Source organism: Mesoplodon bidens, assembly GCF_964165515.1.
Source record: "Mesoplodon bidens genome assembly, chromosome: 15".
Taxonomy (NCBI): Eukaryota; Metazoa; Chordata; class Mammalia; order Artiodactyla; family Ziphiidae; genus Mesoplodon; species Mesoplodon bidens.
Genome location: NC_138171.1, coordinates 70,333,429 through 70,357,717, shown reverse-complemented (window position 1 = coordinate 70,357,717; position 24,289 = coordinate 70,333,429). Strand labels below are relative to the sequence as shown.

Genomic DNA, 24,289 nt, shown 5'->3' with positions numbered 1-24,289 from the left:
CAGGCCACACAGAACATACTTGCAACCTTGAAACTAGACGGCGGTGAGCAATTTTTTCTGTGTTCACTGAATGTGGCACAAGAACACTCAAGAGAAAAACTTCAGCCAAGGGATACAAGCTAGATGTTAAGGATAGCTTTCTCCGCTAAAAGAGCTGACATAGCCCGGGACATAGGATCAAGGAGACTGCAACAGCTGTCTGGAGATTGCTAGGACACTGTCTGTATCAAACAGACCAGATTCCAGAATTTTTGGAAGCAAGAGTATACTTTTTGCTCAAACAATTCAGACATTCTCCTGGAACAGCCTAGAAGACTTGGCCAGGACACCAACGGCATAAAGCAAAGCCACAGAGTTGAAGTCTGTGGCACCTCAGGCCCAGGCTTTTCTGGAAGGAAGAAGGACAGTGAGGAATCAAGTGGCTGAAAGCCGCACGGTGCAGCCCTGCAAATTCAGTTGTTAAATGAATGAGTGAACAGACAGAGGAGCGAAAGGAACAAAGCTGGAGGTTCCAGTTGGCCTGCTGTAAACAAGGTCAGGACGAGGGTCGTATCTAAGTATTTCCAAGGTGAAAAGACCTGAGTCTTAACAGCAGGGACACCGTAAGTCTGCAAATTCGAGGACTGGGTGGCCCCTTAAGGCTTCACTTTGTAGCCTGCGACTCAGAACTCCAGAGAAGTCAAACCCTCAGAAAAAAACTGAGTAGTGCCAACAATCAGATAAAACAAGCATTTCTAAGAATACAATGACTTTCAACTAGATGCTCTGGCACACACAGAAGTAGTGTACACGCAGGCGCAAGCTTCCAGCTCTGGGCTGCTCAGTCAGGCTTCCATTACACACTCAAAGCTGCGTCAAGACTGAGTTTCAAAAGTAGAAACTATTGCGGCTGAAAATACAAAATAAGGCAAGGGGTCCAGGGGTGAAAATCTACCCTTAGCTATCAATTCCAGACTGACGACACAACGAGAGAAATATATTTTCCCTTACTCTGTTACACAAGCTGGCTGAACCCTATCACCTATCTTCCTGCCAAGTGGTGACGGATCACCGAGATTGTTTTTTTCTTTTTGATACGCATTTTGTCTAGAAAATGGGAACAGAGAAAGAAAATGAAAATGTGCTGAATAAAGGGAGGCAGGAGAGGGATGATGCTGACGAGAGAAAGAAAAAGCCTCAACTTCTTATCTTTCATTCTCTTTTATATGCAAATGTACACCTGCTAAAATACTTCTAAATCTACCAAAGAAAAAGAAAATATCTGGCGAACAAGTGCTTTTAACAACCCATTACAAGAGCCAGATAAACACGTGGTTCCCCAGCCTCTGAGGGGTGTCTCCGTCTCCAAGGCAGAGGCTCGGCCTGGCTGGCCTGGCTTTCGCAGAAATCCCTGGTGAAGAAAAGAAGAGAGGGAATAACAAAAGGAGATGCAAACAATGCCATGCTACAGCTAGAAAAGCAACCCTGAACCGACAAAGAACTGGGCATCTCTGAGTCAGGAAGGATAACTGATTCCTGTAGGAAGCTTGTAGAAATTCTAAACTTAAATTCGAAAAATAGTTTCTGCCCACGAGTTTCCCAGGGCTAATGCTTTTCATGTATTTCTGCACCCATGCCACTTTTTCATTCACACTGCACTAGATGTGCTGCTGATGGAGCAAACCCAGTTGTCTTTGCAAAATAAAACAAAAATTGTGGGATGTAACTCTAAAATTAATTCTAAAGGTAAATACTATTACTTAAAACCCAGAAATCACTTGTCTAGCAATCTACTCAAATTAAAACAAGAAACTATTAGGCTAAGGGTGCTTTCACAATTCTGAAAATACAGAAAACTCATCTATGCTTAGGAATTAAAAAAAAAAAAAAGCCACACGGGACTTCCCTGGTGGCGCAGTGGTTAAGAATCCACCTGCCAATGCAGGGGACACGGGTTCGATCCCTGATCTGGGAAGATCCCACATGCTGCAGAGCAACTAAGCCCGTGCGCCACAGCTACTGAGCCCGCGAGCCACAACTACTGAAGCCCACGCGCCTAGAGCCCGTGCTCCACAACACGAGAAGCCACCGCAATGAGAAGCCTGCGCACTGCAACTAGAGAAAGCCCGCACGCAGCAACAAAGATCCGATGCAGCCAAAAATAAATAAATTACAAAAAAAAAAAAAGAGCCACACGTCTAGGTGAACGTGAGAGGCACACAGGTTGACTCCATAACCAGAATTACTTTTCATATCTAGACTTTCCGCGGTAACCACCACTCTACCAGCAATCCTGGGCCTGGGAGCCTCTTGTCCAGGTTTCCTCTGTCCTCACACAGGGAGGGCAGATGCACGGAGAAGGGAATAGCTCCCCGTTCAGATGAGCTGCCTGGAGATGCTTCAGGAAATAGGTGTTTCCATCACATTCTGAATTTCTATGGGGCGATTCAACAATTACACCTGAAAATAAGTGCCAGGCTTGTAACTGACCTTTAATGAACGTTCAAAAACTGAACTGAAACAGTTTTGCTGATACTACTTCACATGAAAATTCGTAACCATGTAACACTCACTGCTCAGCCATGGGAGGTGAATTTTCAACTCTCAAGGTCATGGAATCTTTAACTTTTGAGTAATTTTGATCAGGAAGCTGTATCTTAATGGCATAGTTAAATAGTCTTTAAAAGCAACTTTCTAGCAATTTGTACTCAATGATTTATAAAATGAGAAGATTTGGAAATAAAGACAGTAATATTCTCATCATCATCATCATCATCATCATCTATAGTAGGGCCAGGAACAACCACTGTACACAATGAACCAGAAGCTGGCAGTGTGAAATATGAAGAAATCCCTCCCCACCCCCTGTACCGGGTTGACTAGTGTTTCCCCCAAATTCATGACCATCCAGAACCTCAGCATGTGACCTTATCTGTAAACAGGGTCTTTGCAGATGTAATTAGCTAAGGATCTCAAGATGAACTCATCCTGGAGTTACACTGGGCTCTAAGTCCAACGACTGCTGTCCTGCTGGGAAGAGGACACAGGGACAAAGGTGGCGGCGACTGGAGGCACGCTGCCACAAACAAGGAGCCACCAGAGGCTGCCACAGGCCAGGAAGGATGCTCCTGGGAGCCTTCAGAGGGCCCTGTTGCCACTTTGATTTTGGACTTCTAGCACCCACAACTGTGAGAGAAAACATTTCTGTGGTTCTAAGCTCATGGCACTTTGCCACAGCAGCCCTAGGGAAATCACACCCTCCCTGACCCCTGCTTATACTGAAATATCTAAAGCCCAACCTCTCCCCTCTCTCCACTCAAGTCTCTTGCATAAAATTAAGGGTGTTTCACACTATGACCTATAAGGGCTCTTTCGGCTTTGAGATCCCCCGCTCCATGGTTCTCAAACCTGGGGAGTCACCTGGTGTGTTACACAAGACTGATGCCTGGGGCTCAGGCCTGGAGGTTCTGGGGCACCCAGTCCAGGGTGTGGCTGGGGTGTGGGTCTGTTTTAAAGCTCCACACGGGATTCTGCTGTGCAACCACTGGGGAGAATTTCTCAGGCACTTCTGAGCTCATTTCCTTGAAAGCACCCAATCAAGAGCTCTTCAGAAAGGTGCCTTCCATTCTTCCATGACCACGTTAAACAGGCACCACCAGCCTGCAACGTCCTGAGTGAGAAGTTCTCTGCTGTCATGAGCAGCTGGACCCCTGCCACAGAGATGGGGCCAGGGCCAACCCAGTAGCACACGGTGCTTCCCTGGGCTCCCTTCCCCAGGCACAGCAGGTAAGGCATCCTGACCTGACTGTGCATTCCCATGACAGAACTGGTGAGGCGCAGTCTCAGGAAAGCCTCAGGAGTAGAAGTACTTTGCCACTGGACTCCGCAGTCCTCAGTTGTCACTGAAGTTTTCTCTCCCAGGATAAATCTAGCCACTGGTGACAACGCGGCCATCATGTATTTCCAGCCTTTTCCCAATCTGATGCAAAACTCAAGCCATGATGTTTGGGGAAGCCCTGCCCACAGCCCCAGGAGCACCCTGCAAATCTAGGCTGACCTCCCACAGAGCTTCTAAATGGACGTACCTCAGTCTGACCTGGAATATTTCAGCTTGCCAAAGAATATCAGTGAGAAATGGCACAGTCAGGCAACCACTTTCAACACAGCTTGACCAAGAGAATTGGTGTCAAAAGAATGAGAGGCTGAATGGACATTCTTAGAGGCTTAATCCTCTTGAGATAAAAGCTGAGAGCCCTTTTCACATGGAGCTTAAGGAGATGAGTTTTGCCAGGATGGGCACGTGGGTGGGAAAGTACCGGTGGAGTGACTGATGGAAAGAGATGGTGTTCTGGCCTAAATCAACAAGCGCTTAAGGAAACTCCTTAGTACTTTCATTTTTATTCATTCGTTTGATGAAATGAGTGCCCATTGTGTGCCAGATACTGTGTCGGGGCTGGGTTTTTATGACATTTAGCATAAGCTGCATCATTTACTAAAATTAAAACTCACCAAGTCCTCAAAGGTAAATTTAGTATAAATACCAATAAAATTACTAATGTGGGAAATTTTACTTTGGGGGTATGAGTAGTTCAGAGGGAGACTTTCTCTCATAATCTAGACAAGCATGGCTTCAAGTCTGGCCTAAGTGCTCCAGGGAAACACTGACCTGACTGTGCTGTACCCGCTCGTGGTCTCAGGCTCGCCTAGGGGTACAGACTCACTCCGCTTTACAAGGGCCACCCCAGGACAGTCCACACTCAGAAATCCTCAAGAGCTGCCCACCTCTCCAGGCTTTGCTCATCATCACTCTCAAAATCGTCCTTGCAGGGCTCATCTTTTGTTAAGATACAAACCGATGTTTAACTGGTCCAGACGCCCTGATGCAGGCGCCTCTCTTATAAATCAAAAGAGGCTGCGTGGTGGGATGCAAGGACTTCAGGGCTTAATTCCTGAAATTTGAGTGATTCAAGTGATTCAAGATCTGACACGCTGGCTATATGGCCCTGAACAGGGCTCTCAATCTTTCCAAGTATGCCGGACCATCTGTAGAACGATTTGCTTACCTGCAGGGCTCCTGAGACGATGGAGGCTTAGGAGGGCAGGGACCTGGTCTTTGGCTGTCCCTGGTATTCCCTGGACTCAGCCCAAGGAAAGGTGTAACATATATGCAAATTATATATTATTCTTAAATAAAGAAAACCACACACTCATAGATAATCACATTAATCTTTGATTTTGACCTGGATTCTTTAGTGTGAACAACCCGACTAAAGGAAGAGGTAGCCTGTGTTAACAAGCAGATCACAGGCTGTGGTTGTGTGCGTGGGTGTGTGTGCAGGAGGGTGTGTACATAAGTCTCCGCACAGATGACAGCAACTAGTGTGAAACTCACATTCCCCATGACGGTGACTAACAAGGCCGATGCCTTCAGAGTGACAGCAAACTCTTTTAAGTGGTGGGGATACGCAATAAGAAGGGAAATGAGGGCTTCCCTGGTGGCGCAGTGGTTGAGAGTCCGCCTGCCAATGCAGGGGACACGGGTTCGTGCCCCGGTCTGGGAAGATCCCACATGCCGCGGAGCAGCTGGGCCCGTGAGCCATGGCCGCTGAGCCTGCGCGTGTGGAGCCTGTGCTCCGCAACGGGAGAGGCCACAACAGTGAGAGGCCCACGTACCGCAAAAAAAAAAAAAAAAAGAAGGGAAATGAATGAGAACGTCAGCTCATTTGATCCCTTCAGTACGGAATGAGAATCACAGGCTTAGCATTAGAAGCAATGTCAGTGCTCCCAGAAGCAAGAACCCTTCCACGGAGCCTCTCTAGAGAGCAGGTTCCTGCCACGGTTCAAGCCCTGGCACAGAAGCTCATGCATGGAAGACACCCGACTAAAAAAGCTAGAGAGTTCTGCCGTTACTGAGTGTGGATTCCCTCACTGCAACACTCACTAACAGGGCCCCCGAGCTACACTCTATGACTATGTTCGGTAAATCTGGCAGCCCCGCAAATATTTAAGGATAGCTTTTGTGCCCTTCTCAGGTTAAACTTTCCCAGGACCCTCATCATTCTGAAAACGGTGTAACTTCAGAGCTTCTGCCCAGTGTCCTGTGCCGGACCCTGATTTCCCCGTGGCCTCTCCCTACCATATCCCTTGGCAGATGGCTATAAAGCAGAATCACACAGAAGCAAACACACTGAGGATGAGCACTTCTGAACTGTCCGAAGTTACTACTGTAACCTGCTGGCAGGAAGCAGCTTTAACAAGTCACTTTCAATCCTGACATCACCAGGGTTTAGTTACACTGCAGTAGCCCAGGTCAGGGGCTCAGACGGGGGAAGCAACAGAGCAGGAAGTACAGAGCTGACAACAGCGGCTGATGACAAAGCCCAGGATCCACCACCACGTCTCCTCAACTCCCAGTGGGCAGCCTCATCGCCAATGTTCCTTCTCTTTGGAAGGTTCCAGAAGGACTGTGGCCCATACAGACAGGGGAGCCTCAAGAGAACTATTACAAAGGAGGAGGTGGCCTCTATTATCTTAAATCCAACGATACATCTGCCTTACTTCACCGAAGGTCAAATCTCCAAATAATCCTGGCAAAAGACACAAGCATTTAGTAAAGAGATGAAGGCCAAGAACTTGGAGATCAAAGCAGCTGCAACGACAGACGCAGAGACCATGGAATATGCAAAGCAGAGGTGCACAAGCAGGAACTTGCAGGGACGTGCCGAGGAGGAGGGGTGTGGTGGCAGGGCGCAGAACGGCAAGGCTCCCGCTAAGAAAACGCTTCGGAAAGCTTTTTTCACATCCCCCGGGTTATTTTATATGCCTACTTCTTTGGCCTATAACAGGCACAAAGCATTTTTGTAACTGCGAACTACTGATGGATCAATGACAATTTCTTTAAAAAAACCTTCATGGCAAATAGTCCGTATTACTTCTAGGTACATCACACCTCTTCCCACGTGAAGAAAAGAAAGACTTGAAACCCTGGCACTTGACTATCTCCTCTCTTATGAAGAAATTCTGAGATATACAGAGGACAGACTGGAGGTTACTGGTGGAGGGGTAGGGGGTGAGTGATACAGGGGACGGGGGTCAAAGGGTACAAACTTCCGGTTATAAAATCAGTAAGTCCTGGGGATGCAATGTACAGCACTGTGACTACAGTTAACACTGTGGTACCGCATATCCGAACGCTGCTGAGAGCGTAAACCTTAAAAGTTCTCATTACAAGAAAAACAATTGTAACTACATGTGGTGACGGAGATTAACGAGGCTGACTGCTCTGATCATCTTGCAACGTCTACAAACAGTGAACCATTACCTTGTGCACCTGACACGGACGTAATGTTACATGTCAGTAGTACCTCAGTGAAAAAGTCCCACGGGAAGACCACATCTGTATTTATTTGGGGACAGTCACTGACTCATACTGAACAGATGAGGAAGAACAGGCAACGAGGTCACTTCCTGGTTCCTCCCCAACAAGCCCTTAGGATTCCAACTGAAACAAATTCAGAGGTCATTAGAGATCCTGCACTCAAAGGTAGATGCAAAAGGAAAGCATTCAAATGGCTTCTCGGATATCTGCAGTTTGGGATCATCTACACTTCTATTAACTCTACTAATAAAAAAATAAATCGGGAATTCTATCAGTTTTCTCAAAATGAAGAATAAAAATGCAATAAACGTATCACCAGGGAAAATGTTTAAAAGAAAAGAAAACCTCTGTATTTTGGAGTGAAATATTATCTGATGCAGAATATATACAATAATTGCTCTACTATAAACTCCTTTTTCAAAATCAGAGTTCATTCTAGATACATGGGTTTAAAATTAATCATCAGGCCATGAATCATATTGCCATAAAAGAAACCATTCTCTTCTGCTTATAAACAACAAAACTAACACATATGCAGATGCATGCCTCAGTACCTCGGTACAATGGTGTATTTACTTGCATAAATATTTAAAGTCAGACCTTTGAATTTATAATGAAGTAGCACACCACTTCACAAAATAAGGTACTAGTAAATTTAGATGTACGACAAATAAGAACTCTGTTCAGAATACTAATTGCTGCTGTTGATATTCTAAAACTAAAATAAGTAATGACATTTAGACTTCACCTAAACAAACCTAACACATGTGCAGAAATCTTAACAGGTCTTAATGAAACTTTACTGCTAAAATTTTTAAATGATCAGATGGGCTTTGTAACTGAGGCACAAGCAAGCTTCTTGTCCAGCACTGTTTTTTTTCCTGCTCTTATTACAGTATAATGATACATTCAATTATTACAGGAAAGAGGGAAATCAGAAACATCTGTAGTTGGCCATATAATGACTGGTGTTCCCCATGGGGACTGACCTTTTCACACAGACCCAGGTGCTGAAAGGCTCATGGGGGGGTGGGACACTCACACGTGTAAACATGCAACAATTTTGAAGGACTCAGCAGACAGGGTTATTTTCTACCTTCCTTTATGTTAACCTAAGCTCACACCTCATGCTCTCAGGATTGATCCCTTGCTACAGCACGTGGTAGTGGAATGCACTTGCTCTTGCGTGGAGTCCACAACCACCAACCTGAAATGTTCTGGTTACATAAGAAAGTTGAATCTGAGGCCCTCAGGCAGCCACGACCTTACCTGTGACTGGCATCCTCGCTGCCACGCTTTCTTCTGCGCTCTCGTCGCCGCAGCCACTGGAAACTTCTAAAAATCGAACACATGAGGATAAAAATGTATTTCAAGGTTATATGGATGGAATAGGCCTTTGTCTGTTTGGTTTTTTTAACTGCCATTCCTTTTATTTGCATTGTCTCCCCATCTTCTTTTTTTGGTTAGTTTATCTCATCTGAAGTGCACTGTTACTAAAAGGAAACCTATTCGAAAGCTAAGGTATCTCTATGCTGCTTTCATGCAAAATAATTTAGCCTTACATCTATCAGACTTGTGTGGGGCTTAACACAAGTGGGCCTCAGGTCCTGTGCACATTATCAACTTCTGACCATATCCTGAGCAACTCACAGCTGTCTTGGAAATGCCATTATAGCGGTTTACTGGCACGTCTTAACAGTAACACTAAAATAATCACAATTTCTAGATACTAAAAATTGCTTATTAAATTTTGGGATCGGGCTTCCCTGGTGGCGCAGTGGTTGAGAGTCCTCCTGCCGATGCAGGGGACACGGGTTCGTGCCCCGGTCTGGGAAGATCCCACATGCCGCGGAGCGGTTGGGCCCGTGAGCCATGGCCGTTGGGCCTGCGCGTCCGGAGCCTGTGCTCCGCAACGGGAGAGGCCACAACAGTGAGAGGCCCGCATACAGAAAACAAACAAACAAACAAACAAACAAATAAATAAATAAATTTTGGGATCATAAATTCATTGATTCTTAATCATCTGTTTAGACTTTTATAAGGTTCTATTATAATTAAAAAGAATGTTTAATAATCTTGAGTACATTCTATTAGGTGATATCAAAAACTTCAGTTCTTTATGGTATCATTTTAATGGAATCATCTTCATCTTTGTGGGATGATCAAAAAGTATATACTGTCAATTGTTAATTTTGTTAAGATTTCATAACTTACAAAAACATATTTTATTGGAAATTCAGCAGAACTGCAGACCTACGATTAGGTAGGTTTCCCAGTCTTCAAACACCTATTTCTGGAAGGTGGTATAAAACAAGTAACATGTCACGCATATTGAATCACAGGTATCCCTTAGAAGCTTTATTTTATGGGCACACCTTGAAAAAGAGGGTGTCACATTGATTCTGAACGCAGTTTCGCTGTGGACAGACCCTTAACAATAGCTACCTTGTTCCCTTGTAGGAACACTGCTGAGCCACAGAGCAGGCTTTCCGTTCTTCATTCCACTGCTGTCATTCAGAGTGGGTGGCAAGCTGCAAGATGATTCACTGCTGTGAACAGCCGACCTATCCTTATGCTCTCCTGTGAGGCCTTTTTTCAATAATGCTGTTGCCTACGGTGTATAAAAGAAAGCACAAAGAAATGAAAACAAGCCGTGGTCACATTCCCCTTGGTCTCAAAGACCCAGCCTTCAAATGTTATTTTAGGTTAAGCTTTACTTAGGATTTAATTTGCCTCCTGACATTTAACTGAAATTAAAATGTCTTCAAGATAAAATAACACCTGATTATTTTCCAGCGTAATTTAATTCTTTACAACAACTTACACTCACAAGAAGACATTTTTTGAGGACTGAATCTTATGTAATGCAATGTTTTTCTACTTGGGAAGTATGTATATGAGACGTGACCACCTCTGTTAACCTGGGTGGTTTATCCAAGATCTACTCTTTCATTGCACGAATGCTGTTTTTCAGGCACGTGAGGACAGAGGTGGTTTGGACTAAGAAGGAGATCTGGAAAAATGTGACCTTATGGTATCCCCATTCTTCAAGAAATGACCCCTGAACTTCCCCTCAATGGGAAGACTGTGGAAAAACTTCGGGGCGGAGGAGGATACACTAAAGCAAAAAGAGAGCCGACCTTACTGGAAATCATAACCTTCAATGAAGGATAAAGACACTCTGTACTTTGCCACTAAGCCTGCCGGGGAGCTTGGGGAAACTCAGCTGCCACAGGCCTACCTGCTTTCACAGGGCACTGAACTGTCGACATCGCCAGAAGTGTCCTGGGCAGGGAGGTGGACAGGGATTTTACCACAGCCAATGTGAGAGGCAGAGAAAAAGTGGCACTTAATAGGATAGGTTAATACTCATGCCAGCGCGTTTCCAGGTCAGCACTCCTCCCCCAAGAAATAAAAATATACTGGTGACCAGAGCTGAACAGCCATCAGTGCCGCTGTCCCGTTGCCAGAGCACAAGCCTCTCTCTCCCCCTACTCGGAAGTGGAGGCCTGCCCCAGCGGCGGGAGAGGAACGCTAGGTGGTGGCACCGACCTCCCCCTGGCACCTGATGACAGTAGTGAACACGGGGCAGGGTCCAACCCACTGTGTGGGGAATGGACCTGAGACCCTCAAGTGAAAGGGAAGGGGGAGCTGGGCAGAGGCTCCCTGGTCATCTTCTGTGCAAGAGTGAAACAGTAACAGTGCAAACATCTAGTGAACAAAGGGGAAGATCATACTCCTTCCTCGTCATCAACCTGAAAGGATGTGAAGAATCGCCGAGGCCAAACCTTGAAGATTGAGCCTTGTGAGTTTGGCCGAGGCCACTGTCATCAGCCTTGACATCCCTGCAAGGCTCTTGCCTTCGGCCCGCCTTAGGACCAGCTGGCCTCCAGGACCCATGGCTTACCATAGGGGCCGGAGGTGGACTGAAGGGGACTTAAGGAGTTCTAGTCTCCTTGGCCAAAAGACCTGGTGTCAAGTTAGCCTTGCAGCCGAGACCTGTCTGTCCAGTTCTTGTAACCAGGAGCTTTTCCTACATTTGTATAAAGTGGGCCTTGGATTTTAGTCCAATTGGGATAACTCTGTGGAGTGAACTGAACAGGATCCCTGTTTCTGCCGACTGGGGTTCAGGTGTACCATCCTCCCTTGAAGCTCGGGCCAGGGCTGGTTCCCATCACTGGCTGCCATAGTGCCCAGTCCCAGCTGCCCACGTAAACCACGGCACTGCACTTGCTTCTAGAATCTGTCCAGAAGGACAGGAGCTGCCATCTCGCAACCATCAGGATGCTCTCTGGACCATCCTAGCATGTCTCATTTCAAGATCTCTGCCCATCCTGATCTAGTCTGTCTGTTCCCACAGAGAGTAAGCTCCTATTCTGTGCACCCAATAATTCTGGATACATAGAAAGCATTTTAGAAGATGAACAAAAAGAATTGGCTTAATCTCTGTAGTTAAAACTATAATTTTCTTTTTCTGATATTTAAAATAATCCAAACTTTTGAGAGGCCTCAAGTATGTATTTCTTCCTCATATTATCTTATGCAATAGCTGTAACGAATAATTTCTTGGCGTGACTTCACAATAGCCACTGTCTTAACCCACAGTTTAAGAATAAAGTTGTTAAAGGACTGTTGAGGCTTTCTACACTTTATACTGTAGAATTTGCAGACAATGGAGATTGTCCTAGATTTTCAATAACTCGGGTTACTTCTCACTAGTCCCTCCTTGATGACACACAATCAACATCACTGTTTTGCACATCCCTTTCATGTAAGAACTTTTTTTGCTTTAGCTGGGTTCCACCTGGGCTTCAAAAGAACACAGACTAAAGTGCTATAATGATACTGCAAACATCCTTCTAACAAGCCCTTGTAAGCTTGCTAAGGATACCACCAGTGCCACCAGCTCTATACTGAGCCCTCTTTTTTCACCATGGTGAGTAAGTGTGGGGCACAGTGCAGGTTTTCATTTATTTCGTATATTTTATCCCATTTATCTTCACTACTTAATACTCATATCTCTAGGATTTCTCTTACTAATTCTAGAGATAACTTCTCAGAGATGAGTATTTTATATCTATGAGCGTTTTTGATGGATGGTCAAATTACAGCATGAGAATGGTTGGTTTGACTCTGCTGGACCATGAAGCCAACAGAGATGGTGGTAGATCTGCCCAGCGGGTCATCCGCAGAGGAATTCACAAGTTAAGTCCCTAACAAGTAGGAAATAGTGACAATATGGGACAGAAACAAAAGTCAGCCTGAGACGAGGAACGGTAGGAAGGTCCATTCAAAGGACCCATCAAAACTAACTTACGTAGAGTCAGGAAAAACATCTGTGATACATTCTGAAGATGTACTGTTTGCAGCTCTTTGAAAAGGTGCATTTCTAAGGAAGGCCCCAAACGGAAGGAGTTTGCAGTGTGACCCGCGAAAGAACCAAAGCTAAAAGAGTGAGCAAGCTGCCCTGCACGTCCCACCTGTGACTGAAGGGCTCTGCAAAGTGGGGCTCTCTATCTGAAAAATGCCACCAAAGATGGACCTTCTGATGGTGCTCACGAATGGCCCGTGCTTGGGTTCCAACTTATTTGTTAGGTAGTAAAGGCTCGCTCTCATCTCATACATTGGGAGCCCAGTGGTGGTGGCAGTGGTGGTGGTGCTGGAGACTGCCTCATCGTTCTCAGCAGTCTGCAGCCTAAGTCAACACCAACGAACCAGTCCCTCACTCTTCTAACCTTCCCAAGAGCCAGGAGAAAGCGCTTAGTAATTCAGTGCCAAGGCACACACTATTTACAGGATGACTGAGAGTGATACCTCCATATTTCAGGTCTTATGAAAGAAAAACTGTCCTAAGAGTTACGCTCAGCAGGACACCTAGGATTAACTGGCTCATTTTCTCAAAGTTCTGTCTAAATATGGATCTTGCTAGGTCTAGAACCCTAAGAGTCATCTAGGCTGACTCAATTTACATCTAGAAACTTATCAATTGTGAAATTCACATGCATAAATAGATACATGAAGAGATTAATGGAAAAGGCTTTGTATCCAAACACCATTAAGAAAAATGAAAGGTGAAAATCAAACTGCTCAAAATATTGTAGCAAGTAATACAAATTCATATACAAAGAGTTCTTAAAAGTCAGTAAGGAAAAATATTACTAACCTAATAGAAACATGAGCAAAGAATGTGAACTGGCAAATTACCGATATAAAAGAAGAAATACAGATGGCTAACAAATAGGTGGAGGGAAAAGTGTGACTGCGATTTGACCTCCTTTGCACTTCTCAAAAAAAAAAAAAAGTTGATAGCACCCGGTTTCAGAAAAGCTCAGAGAAATGATATTTTCATCCATTCCTGGTAAGTGATGACCCTTCCAGGGTGAGAACTGACAGTGAAGAGCAGAAGCCGGAGAGATGCGCACACACCCTTTGACCTACCAGATCTACATTTAGGAAATCATTCTCAGGAAACCGCATGGGAATCTGTAAAAACTGAACTGCTCAGGTATTCTGTGAAACCGTTTCACTAGAGAAAAAATTAAAGACTTAAAATGTTTAACACCAGGAGCCTGGTTAAAGACACAGTGGAAGAGCCACACAGGGGTCTCTGTGCAGCCGTTAGAAAGGATGTAAAACACGCGACGGCATGAAAGGACGTTCACCTGTGACAAGTGGGGAACACGGAGGCCGTGCACACAAACAGTAAAACCCACGTTTGTCAATATGTTAAATATTAAAGACCATACACCGCAGTGTTAACAGGGTTCTGTGTGGACAGTGGGATAACAGGCAATTTTCTTCTTTTTGTTTACCTTAATACTCCAAGTTTGTTTTTTTCCCCTGTTACCTTTTTAAAGAAAACATATGCTAGCTCTAGAAGAATACGGTTTCTGCAATGGGTGCTACAAAGAGAAAATGAACGTGTAAGCACTTAATGAAATAAAATTACCTTCCATATGTAAACCAGTGCTGTTAATGCAGACACAGAAGAACAAGAGAATGAAACACCACGGATGTTGACAGCATGGATGTTTCCCCTCACACACAGATTAACTGACCCTTCCTCAACAACCTTCCTCCTGCACACCGGAAGTAATTTTTCAGTGTTTAAAGAGAAACACAAGTTATCATTACTTAAGTTTTATCTGAGTTATAGGAGAGGAAGGGGATTTCATCGATGTAGCAATGAAAAGAAAGGGGAAGTATTCATATGAGCCAGTGAACGAGTAGTCAAGAGAGAAGAACACAACACCAGTCCCTCATTTCAGGAGACGGGCAGGGGTTTCTGTGGCTGTTCCCACCTGCTCTGCAAGTGACGCCGGCAGGCTGGGCTGCTTTGCCTGCAGAAGTCCCCCTGGGTGGAAGCAGGCTTCACTTGGGAGAAAAGCAGTATTAAGGTACTCTGTATTTTAATGAAGCACCCAACTCATTTTTTTTTCACATAATTACAAATTTTCCTGATTTAAAAGCATGCAGCTCAATTATGTAATTGCCTAATAGGTTATGCGGGTGCTGTGGATCTTATCTAGTCTCAGGGGGACATAATCCAAATTTCAGCGGCTTTAATGATGTATTTACTCAGGAGACGGGTTGACTCCAGATGACAGCAAGGGACCCACAGGTAAACATCATTTACATGTGGCTGTTTAATTAGCCATTTACCCAAGAGATCAAAGTAAGTAGTTCTGAGCTTCATTAGACTCTTAACCAAGTGATTTTTAGTAGTGCTTTCTTAAATTTTGAAAATCTCCTACTTTTAAGATTTTATTTACAGAGAAACACTGAACCCATACTATTTACTAAATGTATATATTGTTCGAATACAGGAAAACAACTCAAAGACACTTGACTATGCTAATCATTAAACGATTTGTGAATCTAACAGTCCTAGAGCCCAGAAAAGCATTTTGTTCTCACGTCTGTAAGGCTTGCCCCTGCCCACATCATTCTGGTAACGTTAGTCTTTAGGGCCGTGCATTTTTTCAGTCGCAACCTATTTGAGAAACTGACTGCTTGCTTCTATTTTTTTTTTTTTTTTTTGCGGTACGCGGGCCTCTCACTGTTGTGGCCTCTCCCGTTGTGGAGCACAGGCTCCGGACGCGCAGGCTCAGCAGCCATGGCTCACGGGCCCAGCCGCTCCGCGGCATGTGGGATCTTCCCGGACCGGGGCACGAACCCGTGTCCCCTGCATCGGCAGGCGGACTCTCAACCATTGCGCCACCAGGGAAGTCCTTGTTTCTATTTTTAAGGAAGGATTTTTTTTTTTTTTTGGCCGTGCCACAGCATGCGGGATCTTAGTTCCCCAACCAGGGATTGAACCCGTGCCCCCTTCAGTTGGAAGCATGGAGTCTTAACCACTGGACTGCCAGGGAAGTCCCTTAAGGATGGATTTTGTCATTCATTTATTAGTAATTTTTAGGGTGTCACTAAGATGATTTGAAAAGGAACAAGAAACCTACTAGGGGAGGAAGAATATCATTTGACTCATAAACTATTAATTGGGCAGCCCCTTTCCCATTAATGATGGAGCTATTATTTGAAAAATTAGGAGTGAACTGGTTGTCTGGAACTTGGGATATGTTTTCCTGATACAAACAACACCTTTAGAAAAAAAAAAAAAAGACGATGAGATGGCAAATGGCAGGAGACCAATACTTATTTCACCCTTGACATGGCTGAGATGTGGGGTAGCTGCAGTGAAGAAGAATGGAAAACGATGTCGTTACAAAACAGTACTAAATACGATGGATAATAAAACCTGAAAACAAAATCCTTTTTAGGATCTACATTTATCAATAGATATGGAACGGATCTAAAAAGCACAGGTTCTGTTCCTCCTAAAGAATACTGTTCTTTCTTTAAGAACCTTCACACAAATGGTACCATACCTCAAACAAAACAAAACAAAACTAAGGGTTATTTACTGAGTCACACGCAACGCAGTAAAAGAAAATGTGTGCAGGAAGGATGCACACAAGGTTACCTTTGAAAAGGGCAGGAACTGTGAGGGGTGCCCAGGGGCTATATCTATACCTGCAATAATTTACTCCAGGAGGGAAGTGGGGAAGGAGGAGGCGAGGAGGGAGAGCAGAGAAAGGGCAGGGGGAGGGAAGGAGGAGGAGGGCGAGGGAGTCCGGAACAACACGGTGCCGGGGTAACACAGGTGCAAATGTGGGTCAGTGGCGTCACTGTATCACTCCACGTACGTGTGTTTGAAATGCTTTAAAAAAAAAAGTCCTTTTACTCTCTTTTAATTAATGGGGCAGGGAAGGGGGGCTTGGGAAGGCTGGAGGGTGATGCAGAGGCTCTGGACTGCACAGGCTATGGCTTTGGGACAGAGGGGAAAGGTTTGCCTCCAGAGGGGGCACATGAGGAATCCTGAACATTGTGCATAATAAAAATAAAAACTTTAAAAGGATCAAAATGTCTGAGAGCCCTATATTATGTATAAGGATGAAAAAACATACTTGGAGGGAATTCCCTGGCAGTCCAGTGCTTGGGACTCTGCACTCTCACTGCCGAGGGCCTGGGTTCAGTCCCTGGTTGGGGAACTAAAATCCCACAAGCCACGCAGCACGGCCAAGAAAAGAAAAAAGAAAAAAAGAAAAAACACACTTGGAAACAAGACAAACTCCCAAGACATTAAGCTCAGGAGAAGAAAGGCCATGTCTCTGGGGCGGCCACTCTGGACCTGTTCTTCCACACACCCCCACCCCCACCCCCCACGTCTCCCCAGGAACGGGTTCCATCAGCTCGTGTCCAGCATCTCACACTCTCCCTGGTGCCAAGTCGTCAGTCAGCCCCCAACTGTCCTGGCTGAGCCACGGCAGGGTTGGCCGTCCCCCTCCCATCCACGCAGGCTAAATTTGCTGAGGCCCTGCAGACCCTCCTGCAGCCTGGCTCAAGGGGCTCCGTGGCTTGCCAAACTCTGCTGAACCCGTGAACACCGGCTCCCGAGCTGGGCCAGACCCTGCATGGTGGGCGGTGATCCCTAGAGCTTCTCATCCCCGTCCCCAGATGCAGTCCACTCCCCAGCCACAGAGAACAGCTCCGTTTCTTGGAAAAGTGTGGGCTTTCTTGGTCTGTTCTTGGGCTCCTAACAGCCCTTGCCCATCGCCCCGCCCTCTGAGCCTGTCAAAATCCTGTCTGTCTTTTAAGGGTCACCTCACACACCCCTGGGCTCCCTCCCTGTTTCTCCAGATGGCCTGGCTCCCTTTCCTGAGGGTCCATACCCTCTGCTGTGTTCTTACTGCAGGCATCCCATTATGCCATTCCCCTGAAGGAGGGACCACGTGGGATTTCTCTCTTTCCCTCCAGTGGATCTGGGCTGCTGCCTAATCCACAGAAGTGCATTAATACGTATTTGCGGAGCTGACATAAATGACCATACAGTATTTTTAAAGGATGGAGTGGAGAAAGAAAACCAGAATTCTACAGTATGCTCCTAAATTCCCTGGGCAAATGTTGTGGAAGCTATGTTTAATTAGGTTACCTCCAGGACCTGGGTTAACTTTATATAAGGACTTGAGATGCCTACATAAAACACTATGCAAAAGGCCTGAGATCAGACATTTCAACCAACCAACCAACCAACCAACCAACCAACCACAAAACCTCACTTACAACTTATCATTTTTTTCAAATGTTAATCATTGTTAAGAACATAAATATTTCCTCAAATGAGTAACTTGTACATGTTGAAACTTATTTAAAAAAATAAAAATTACTAACCTTTGTCCTCCGGTCCACGTTTTTGACTGGGAAAACTTCAGACAGCTTCGCGACCACCTCTTCTTGGATAGAATTATCATGTCTTTTCAAGGTGGCAACACGCTGACCCGATGGTGTCCTCCATAAACCTGAGGCTGGTGCTTGTTCAAACCTATGAAACAGAAACAGGAGACCCATTAGACGTGTGCCGCGCTGGGTGACTTATGAACCTCCCACATTGTTAAAGGCCCCCGTAATCAAGGTAGTATTAGACAATTTATCCAGAAAAGTCTGGAACCTAATATATTCTGGGCTAAAGGAATTTCCAGAGTGCAGTACTAAAAGGAACCAGGCCCACTTAGAAAAATGTGTTATATTCCAGGTCTGGGGCAGGAAATGCACCAGATGAGTCCGGAGCACCTTGTCGTTCCAGGAAGTAAGGAAGTTCTCAGACTTTTGAGTTGTGTGCAAAGGCCTTGAGGGTTCTCTTGAAGGGGCTTCCACTGGCCAAGGACAGGACAGTTTGAGAACCAAAAGGATAATGACTACCACAGACTGATACACAGCAAATATATAAAAATACATGAGTTCGTTTGAAAAATAAATAAGTAAATAAAATTTTAAAAATAATAAAAACCTTTGGATTCACAGGCCACAACACAGATGAATCTACAGACATTCTGCTAAGTGATATAAGCCAGTCACAGAAAGGCAAATACAGTACGATCCCACTTACATAAGATGCTTAGGGTAGTCAAATTCACAGAGACAGAGAGTAGTGTGGTGACTGCCAAGGGCTGGGGGAGGGAGAAATAGGGACTAGTTTAGTGGGCACAGAGCTCCAGTTTTGTGAGATGACAAAGTTCTAGAGATGTGCTGCACACCAATGTGAATGTACTTAACACTACTGAACTGTACACTTAAAATTGTTAAGATGGTAAACTTTATGTTTATGTGTGTTTTTACCACAAAAATATAAACAAACCAACATTTGGATGCTGCTAGGGCAACAACTCGTTCATTATTCTGGAAACTGGTTAAGTAAAGGGATAGAATCAAGCATTTACCCTGCCTCTGTGGTTGAAAAAAAAATTTCAGAGTTACCAAGTAGTTGATGGGAAAAGTTTTTCCAACTAATAAATGCAGAAGAAAGAACTAAGTTAGAAAAGTCACCATTTTCTAAGTCCAAGTGAATGAAATGCATCTAGGAAAGGATCCTAATTTTGAGAAAATTGCGTGATGGAAGCTTTATATCAGAGGCATCCATCTGCCAACGCTTGAGCCCACGGCCCAGCCTTGGCAGCACACCTGCCGCCTTAGGAGGTGGAGTAAGAAGGACCAGCACTGCCTCGGATGTCATTCTGCCAGAATAACCCGCCTGGAATGTAATCCCGGATCCGGGTACAACCACCAGTTTACAGGGAAATCATTTGGATCCTGATTGAAACACAGCAAATACAGACACACATTTTTTGAGAAAGCCAAAGAAAACTGACAAGGACTAGGTAATAAAGAATCTTCTTAAGTGGTAAGGTATTTAATCCTTGTACGTTAGAGATATAAGTATTTGTGAGAGAAAAATGTCTGTTTTAAACTACTCAAGAAAAAAGTGTGGGTGAGGGAAGGAGATAAAATAAGACTGGCAAAATGTTGACAACTGTGGATCTGGGTGAGGGTACATGGGATTTCATTATACTCATATCTGCTTTTGTGGATGTTTAAAAATTTCAAAGTACAAGCTAAAAAATAGTGTACTAATATCTGCAACCTACTTGGAAATGCAGAAAAATAACAGATTGGAACTGATGGATGGATGGATGGGAAATGGAGAGAGGCAGATTTGGGAGTGTAATAAAATGTCAATGGTAGAATCTGGGTGGTGGGTATGTGGGTGTACAGTTCTTTTTACTTTTCTGTATGTTTGGAAATTTTCATAACAAAATGTGAAAAAAGTTAGTCTAGGTACAATCCAGAACCTTTTAAAATAAATCTTAATTGTTATAACCTTTGCCTGACCTAACCCTAATTTTTCCCAAGACTTGAATAAAGTGGGATGATGCATCATTGGAATCCTGGAACTTATTTAAACACTTCCCCAAATGATTCCAAGGTTCCAGGCTGGTTTGGCAGAAAGCCCCTTCAGCAACTTGCCTCTCCTGGTGATGTCTAGATCCCACTGATGTCATAAAGCCCCCAGTTCCTCTGTTCTGTTCTGTTCTATGTGAATGAGGCACCCTTTGCATCTGTACTTGGGTTTGCAATAGATTTATTTCCCTCCTAGGAAAATGCACTCACAGGCCATTGGCAAACCCTAGTCCAGTCGGCAGGTATACTTCTCATAACGAGTAAATCAATTGTGTTTTTAGCCTGAAAGAATGTTTAGTTAGGATGAATTAAATTTGAAAACAAGTTTAATGAGGATGAGTTAAACTAGTTAAGTTAGTTGGGATGGATTGAATTATCAGAGACCAGTCTCTCTTGTGACTGATACACATGATTTCTGCAGAAGCAAAGCCAAGGCAAGACTCGGGTTACTAACACCTCTGCCAACTGTAACCATCCTTTGGGTCCTGGAGTGAAAGAAGTAGCTAAGGTTTCCTATAATTATTATACCTGCTTCACAAAAGGACGAAACCTACGGGGTCAAAAAGCAAAGAAGCTTCTGGAGCAGGTCGAGCACTAGAACCTGTGACTTCTGAACAGCTAAACCAACACTCGGCAACAAGGAGGGCTTGGGCCGTGGCTGGCCTTGTGTGGAGTCCCGCCCCTGGTTCTACACAGACATACAGAATCAGAGCATCTACACAATGGTACAAAGGACTTAAAGAAGTTTTTTCCCCTTTTGTCCACTTCACCTCGGAAACTTTACAGTATCAATATCACACGGAAAAAAACAAAGTGTGATGTCAGCTAAGTTATATACTCCTCTAATTAAAGATAAGTAAAGCAATAGACTCTAAATAGTCTATAATTAATTTCATATACTTGGAATGGTTTCCAATGAGAAAACTGCAATTTAAGCAAATGTACCAGCATTTCCTAACTACAAATGATTTACAACAGATTGGTAATTTGACAAAAGTTTTAAATGCAGACAAAGTAATAAGTACCTTGAATTTTATTCTGAACATAAGCAGAATAAAATAAAGAGATTTCTACATACTATGCTCCAAACACTATAAAGCTGACTCAATTGTTCAGCATTAGCTTGAGAGTACAGTTGGGTGACTCCATCTGAAAGTAGCCACTGACAGAGACAATTAATTGCACCTGGACAAACATAAGCTCATGGGTGGTCTCATTACGGTTTTCATATAAGATAAAGTGATTAAGTAATCACTTTTGTGTTAAAATATATTCTCCAGGAGGCAATATGAACAAATTTTTAAAATCAACTGCCCCAAGTGACATGAATCACATTTTAAAAACTCATAATTGTCTAAAATAATGACTTGGTCCTCCATCTAATAATAGTAAACCTTTCATATGAAGGACTTTCAACATTTAATCATTGATATAACAAAAATTAATAATAACGATGATAGGAATGGTTTTGTTCTTTTTTAAGATGCTTCACCTTGTGATAGAGAATTCAGAAATCTTCACACTATCTTTCAGAGTATGCTATGGGGCAGGTGTCCCATTTTCCAGATGGGATTAAAGCAAAGAGACAGATGTCGCCTGCCGAGGTTTGGTCAGGGGCTCAAGCAGGGCCACGACCACACCAAACATGGCTCTATTCACAGGCCTGCAGGAGTCCATAAGCTGTTAGAGCCTTCCCATTCTGCCCGGCTTAGAATTCTGTGACATCAATGTCATTAACAATTAAGGAACAAAAGTATCATTCTCTCCAAGTCTGTGTTTCTGGAATGACCAGCTGACTGTTTCAGTCCAAGGGATATCACAAGGCAGAAGGGAATACTTCACTTCGGGGAATACCTAGCAACAGCTCCTGGGTGCTAAGGGGCACAGGAGGTGGGAGCGCACAGAGGGCAGGGGGAGCGTGACACTGGGATTAAACCTGTGAGACTATTGTAAATAGTGCTGCAGTGAATACTGGGGTGCATGTGTCCTTTTGAATTATGGTTTTCTCTGGGTATATGCCCAATAGTGGGATTGCTGGGTCATATGGTAGTTCTATTTTTAGTTTTTTAAGGAACCTCCTACGGTTCTCCATAGTGGCTGTATCAATTTACATTCCCACCAACAGTACAAGAGGGTTCCCTTTTCTCCACACCCTCTCCAGCATTTATTATTTGTAGATTTTTTGATGATGGCTATTCTGACCAGTGTGAGGTGATACCTCGTAGTTTTGACTTGCATTTCTCTAATAATTAATAAAGATGTTGAGCATCTTTTCATATGCCTCTTGGCCATCTGTATGTCTTCTTCGGAGAAACGTCTGTTTAGGTCTTCTGCCCATTTTCTGACTGGGTTGTTTGTTTTTTTGATACTGAGCTGCATGAGCTGTTTGTATATTTTGGAGATTAATCCTTTGTCCGTTGATTCATTTGCAAATATCTCCTCCCACCATTCTGAGGGTTGTCTTTCATCTTGTTTATGGTTTCCATTGCTGTGCAAAAGGTGTGAAGTTTCATTAGGTCCCATTTGTTTATTTTTGTTTTTATTTCCATTTCTGTAGGAGGTGGGTCAGAAAGGATCTTGCTGTGATTTATGTCAGAGTGTTCTCCCTATGTTTTCCTCTAAGAGTTTTACAGTGCCCCATCTTACATTTAGGTCTTTAATCCATTTTGATGGATAAAGAAGATGTGGTATATATATACAATGGAATATTACTCAGCCAGAAAAAGGAATGAAATGGGGTCATTTGTAGAGATGTGGATGGACCTAGAGACTGTCATACAGAGTACAGTAAGTCAGAAGGAGAAAAACAAATATCGCATATTAACGCATATATGTGAAATCTAGAAAAGTGGTACAGATGAACCAGTGCACAAGGCAGAAATAGAAACACAGATGTAGAGAACAAACGTATGGACACCAAGAGGGGAAGGGGAGGTGGGATGAACTGGGAGGTTGGGATTAACATATATACACTAATGTGTATGGAATGGACAGCTAATGAGGGTCTGCTGTATGGCACAGGGAATGCTGCTTCACTTTGCTGTGCAGTAGAAACTAATACAACATTGTAAAGCAACTATACCCCAATTAAAAAATAATAAAATAAAATATAAGGAGCATAAAAAAAATAAAGAAATAAAGCCTGTGAGAAAGGACTGGCAGCTAAGACCTGACTGCTTGTCTCTCAAAGGTCAGGTAGACACGTGGGCCTTTTTCCGAGGATAGAGAGGGAACTAGTGACAATCAGTGTGCACTGAACAGCTTCCTCAGTCACGGGGTAATTCTAATTGTAACAGAACACAACAGGGACATTATAATGGAACCATTCCTGACTTCTTTATCTGGCTTTAAAAAATGACTGTGGCAAAGAAACAGTTCCGAAGGACCCAGATATTAATTTTAAAATTTGTGTTGGTCATAAAGGATCATTTCTTCTGGAAGGCTGATTTATACATAACTGTAGATCAACAGTCATGTAAAAATGCAACTTCTCATAATGGAAACCAATGCTCTATTTATGCATGTTGAGAAACTATAACAAACATTGGTGTAGTTGATGGAGATATCATATCTTATCACCCACAGTCAGTTTGGCAGCCCAGGTTAAGAGAGTCACACGATGAATCATTTAGTCTAACAACTCAGTTTGCAAAGAGAATTATAAATGCATATATGCTTTTTATGCGACATACCACAACTGTGGTTTATGCCAAATAGTATATCAACAGACACACAAGGCAGTGAGAAAGAAGCCGGGGTCCAGCTGAAGAGCCTTACAGTACACAATCACCAAACAACCACAGACTCCTCCCCAGCCAGCTTCTTCCACACCCCTGTAAAGGGTATTTTAAGACTGCCTTTTGTCACTTCATATGATAAAGAACATGGCAGAGGATTTTCATGCACTGCCCATTACTGCTGTTAAGTTGAAAAGCTACTGACCCAGGAAGGTCATGTCTAGCATCCTCTGTAGTCTGGAGATCACAGCATGATGCAAAAGGGAATGTAAACACATTCCGGACTTGTGAACCTCACCTTGTGGTCTGTGGAATGGAGCCCTGAGATTAGCCAAGTTTTCTTGTGACAAGGTCCTTTTAGAGGCCATTACCCTGACTTCTCCTCACGCCCTGATGGGAC

At 43.9% G+C, this 24,289-nt stretch overlaps 1 protein-coding gene across 3 annotated transcripts in view; it reads right to left on the bottom strand.

Annotated features, from left to right (window-relative positions):
• Nucleotides 1–24,289, bottom strand: part of KIZ (kizuna centrosomal protein) — a 112,942-nt gene that overhangs the window by 19,659 nt on the left and 68,994 nt on the right. For all 3 annotated transcript variants that reach the window (XM_081255958.1, XM_081255959.1, XM_081255960.1), the window contains 3 exons: nucleotides 18,089–18,239; nucleotides 9,803–9,968; nucleotides 8,627–8,692 (listed from right to left, as the gene is read on the bottom strand). In XM_081255958.1, coding sequence (XP_081112084.1) covers nucleotides 8,627–8,692; nucleotides 9,803–9,968; nucleotides 18,089–18,239 — 383 coding nt within the window. The remainder of the gene's footprint in view (nucleotides 1–8,626; nucleotides 8,693–9,802; nucleotides 9,969–18,088; nucleotides 18,240–24,289) is intronic.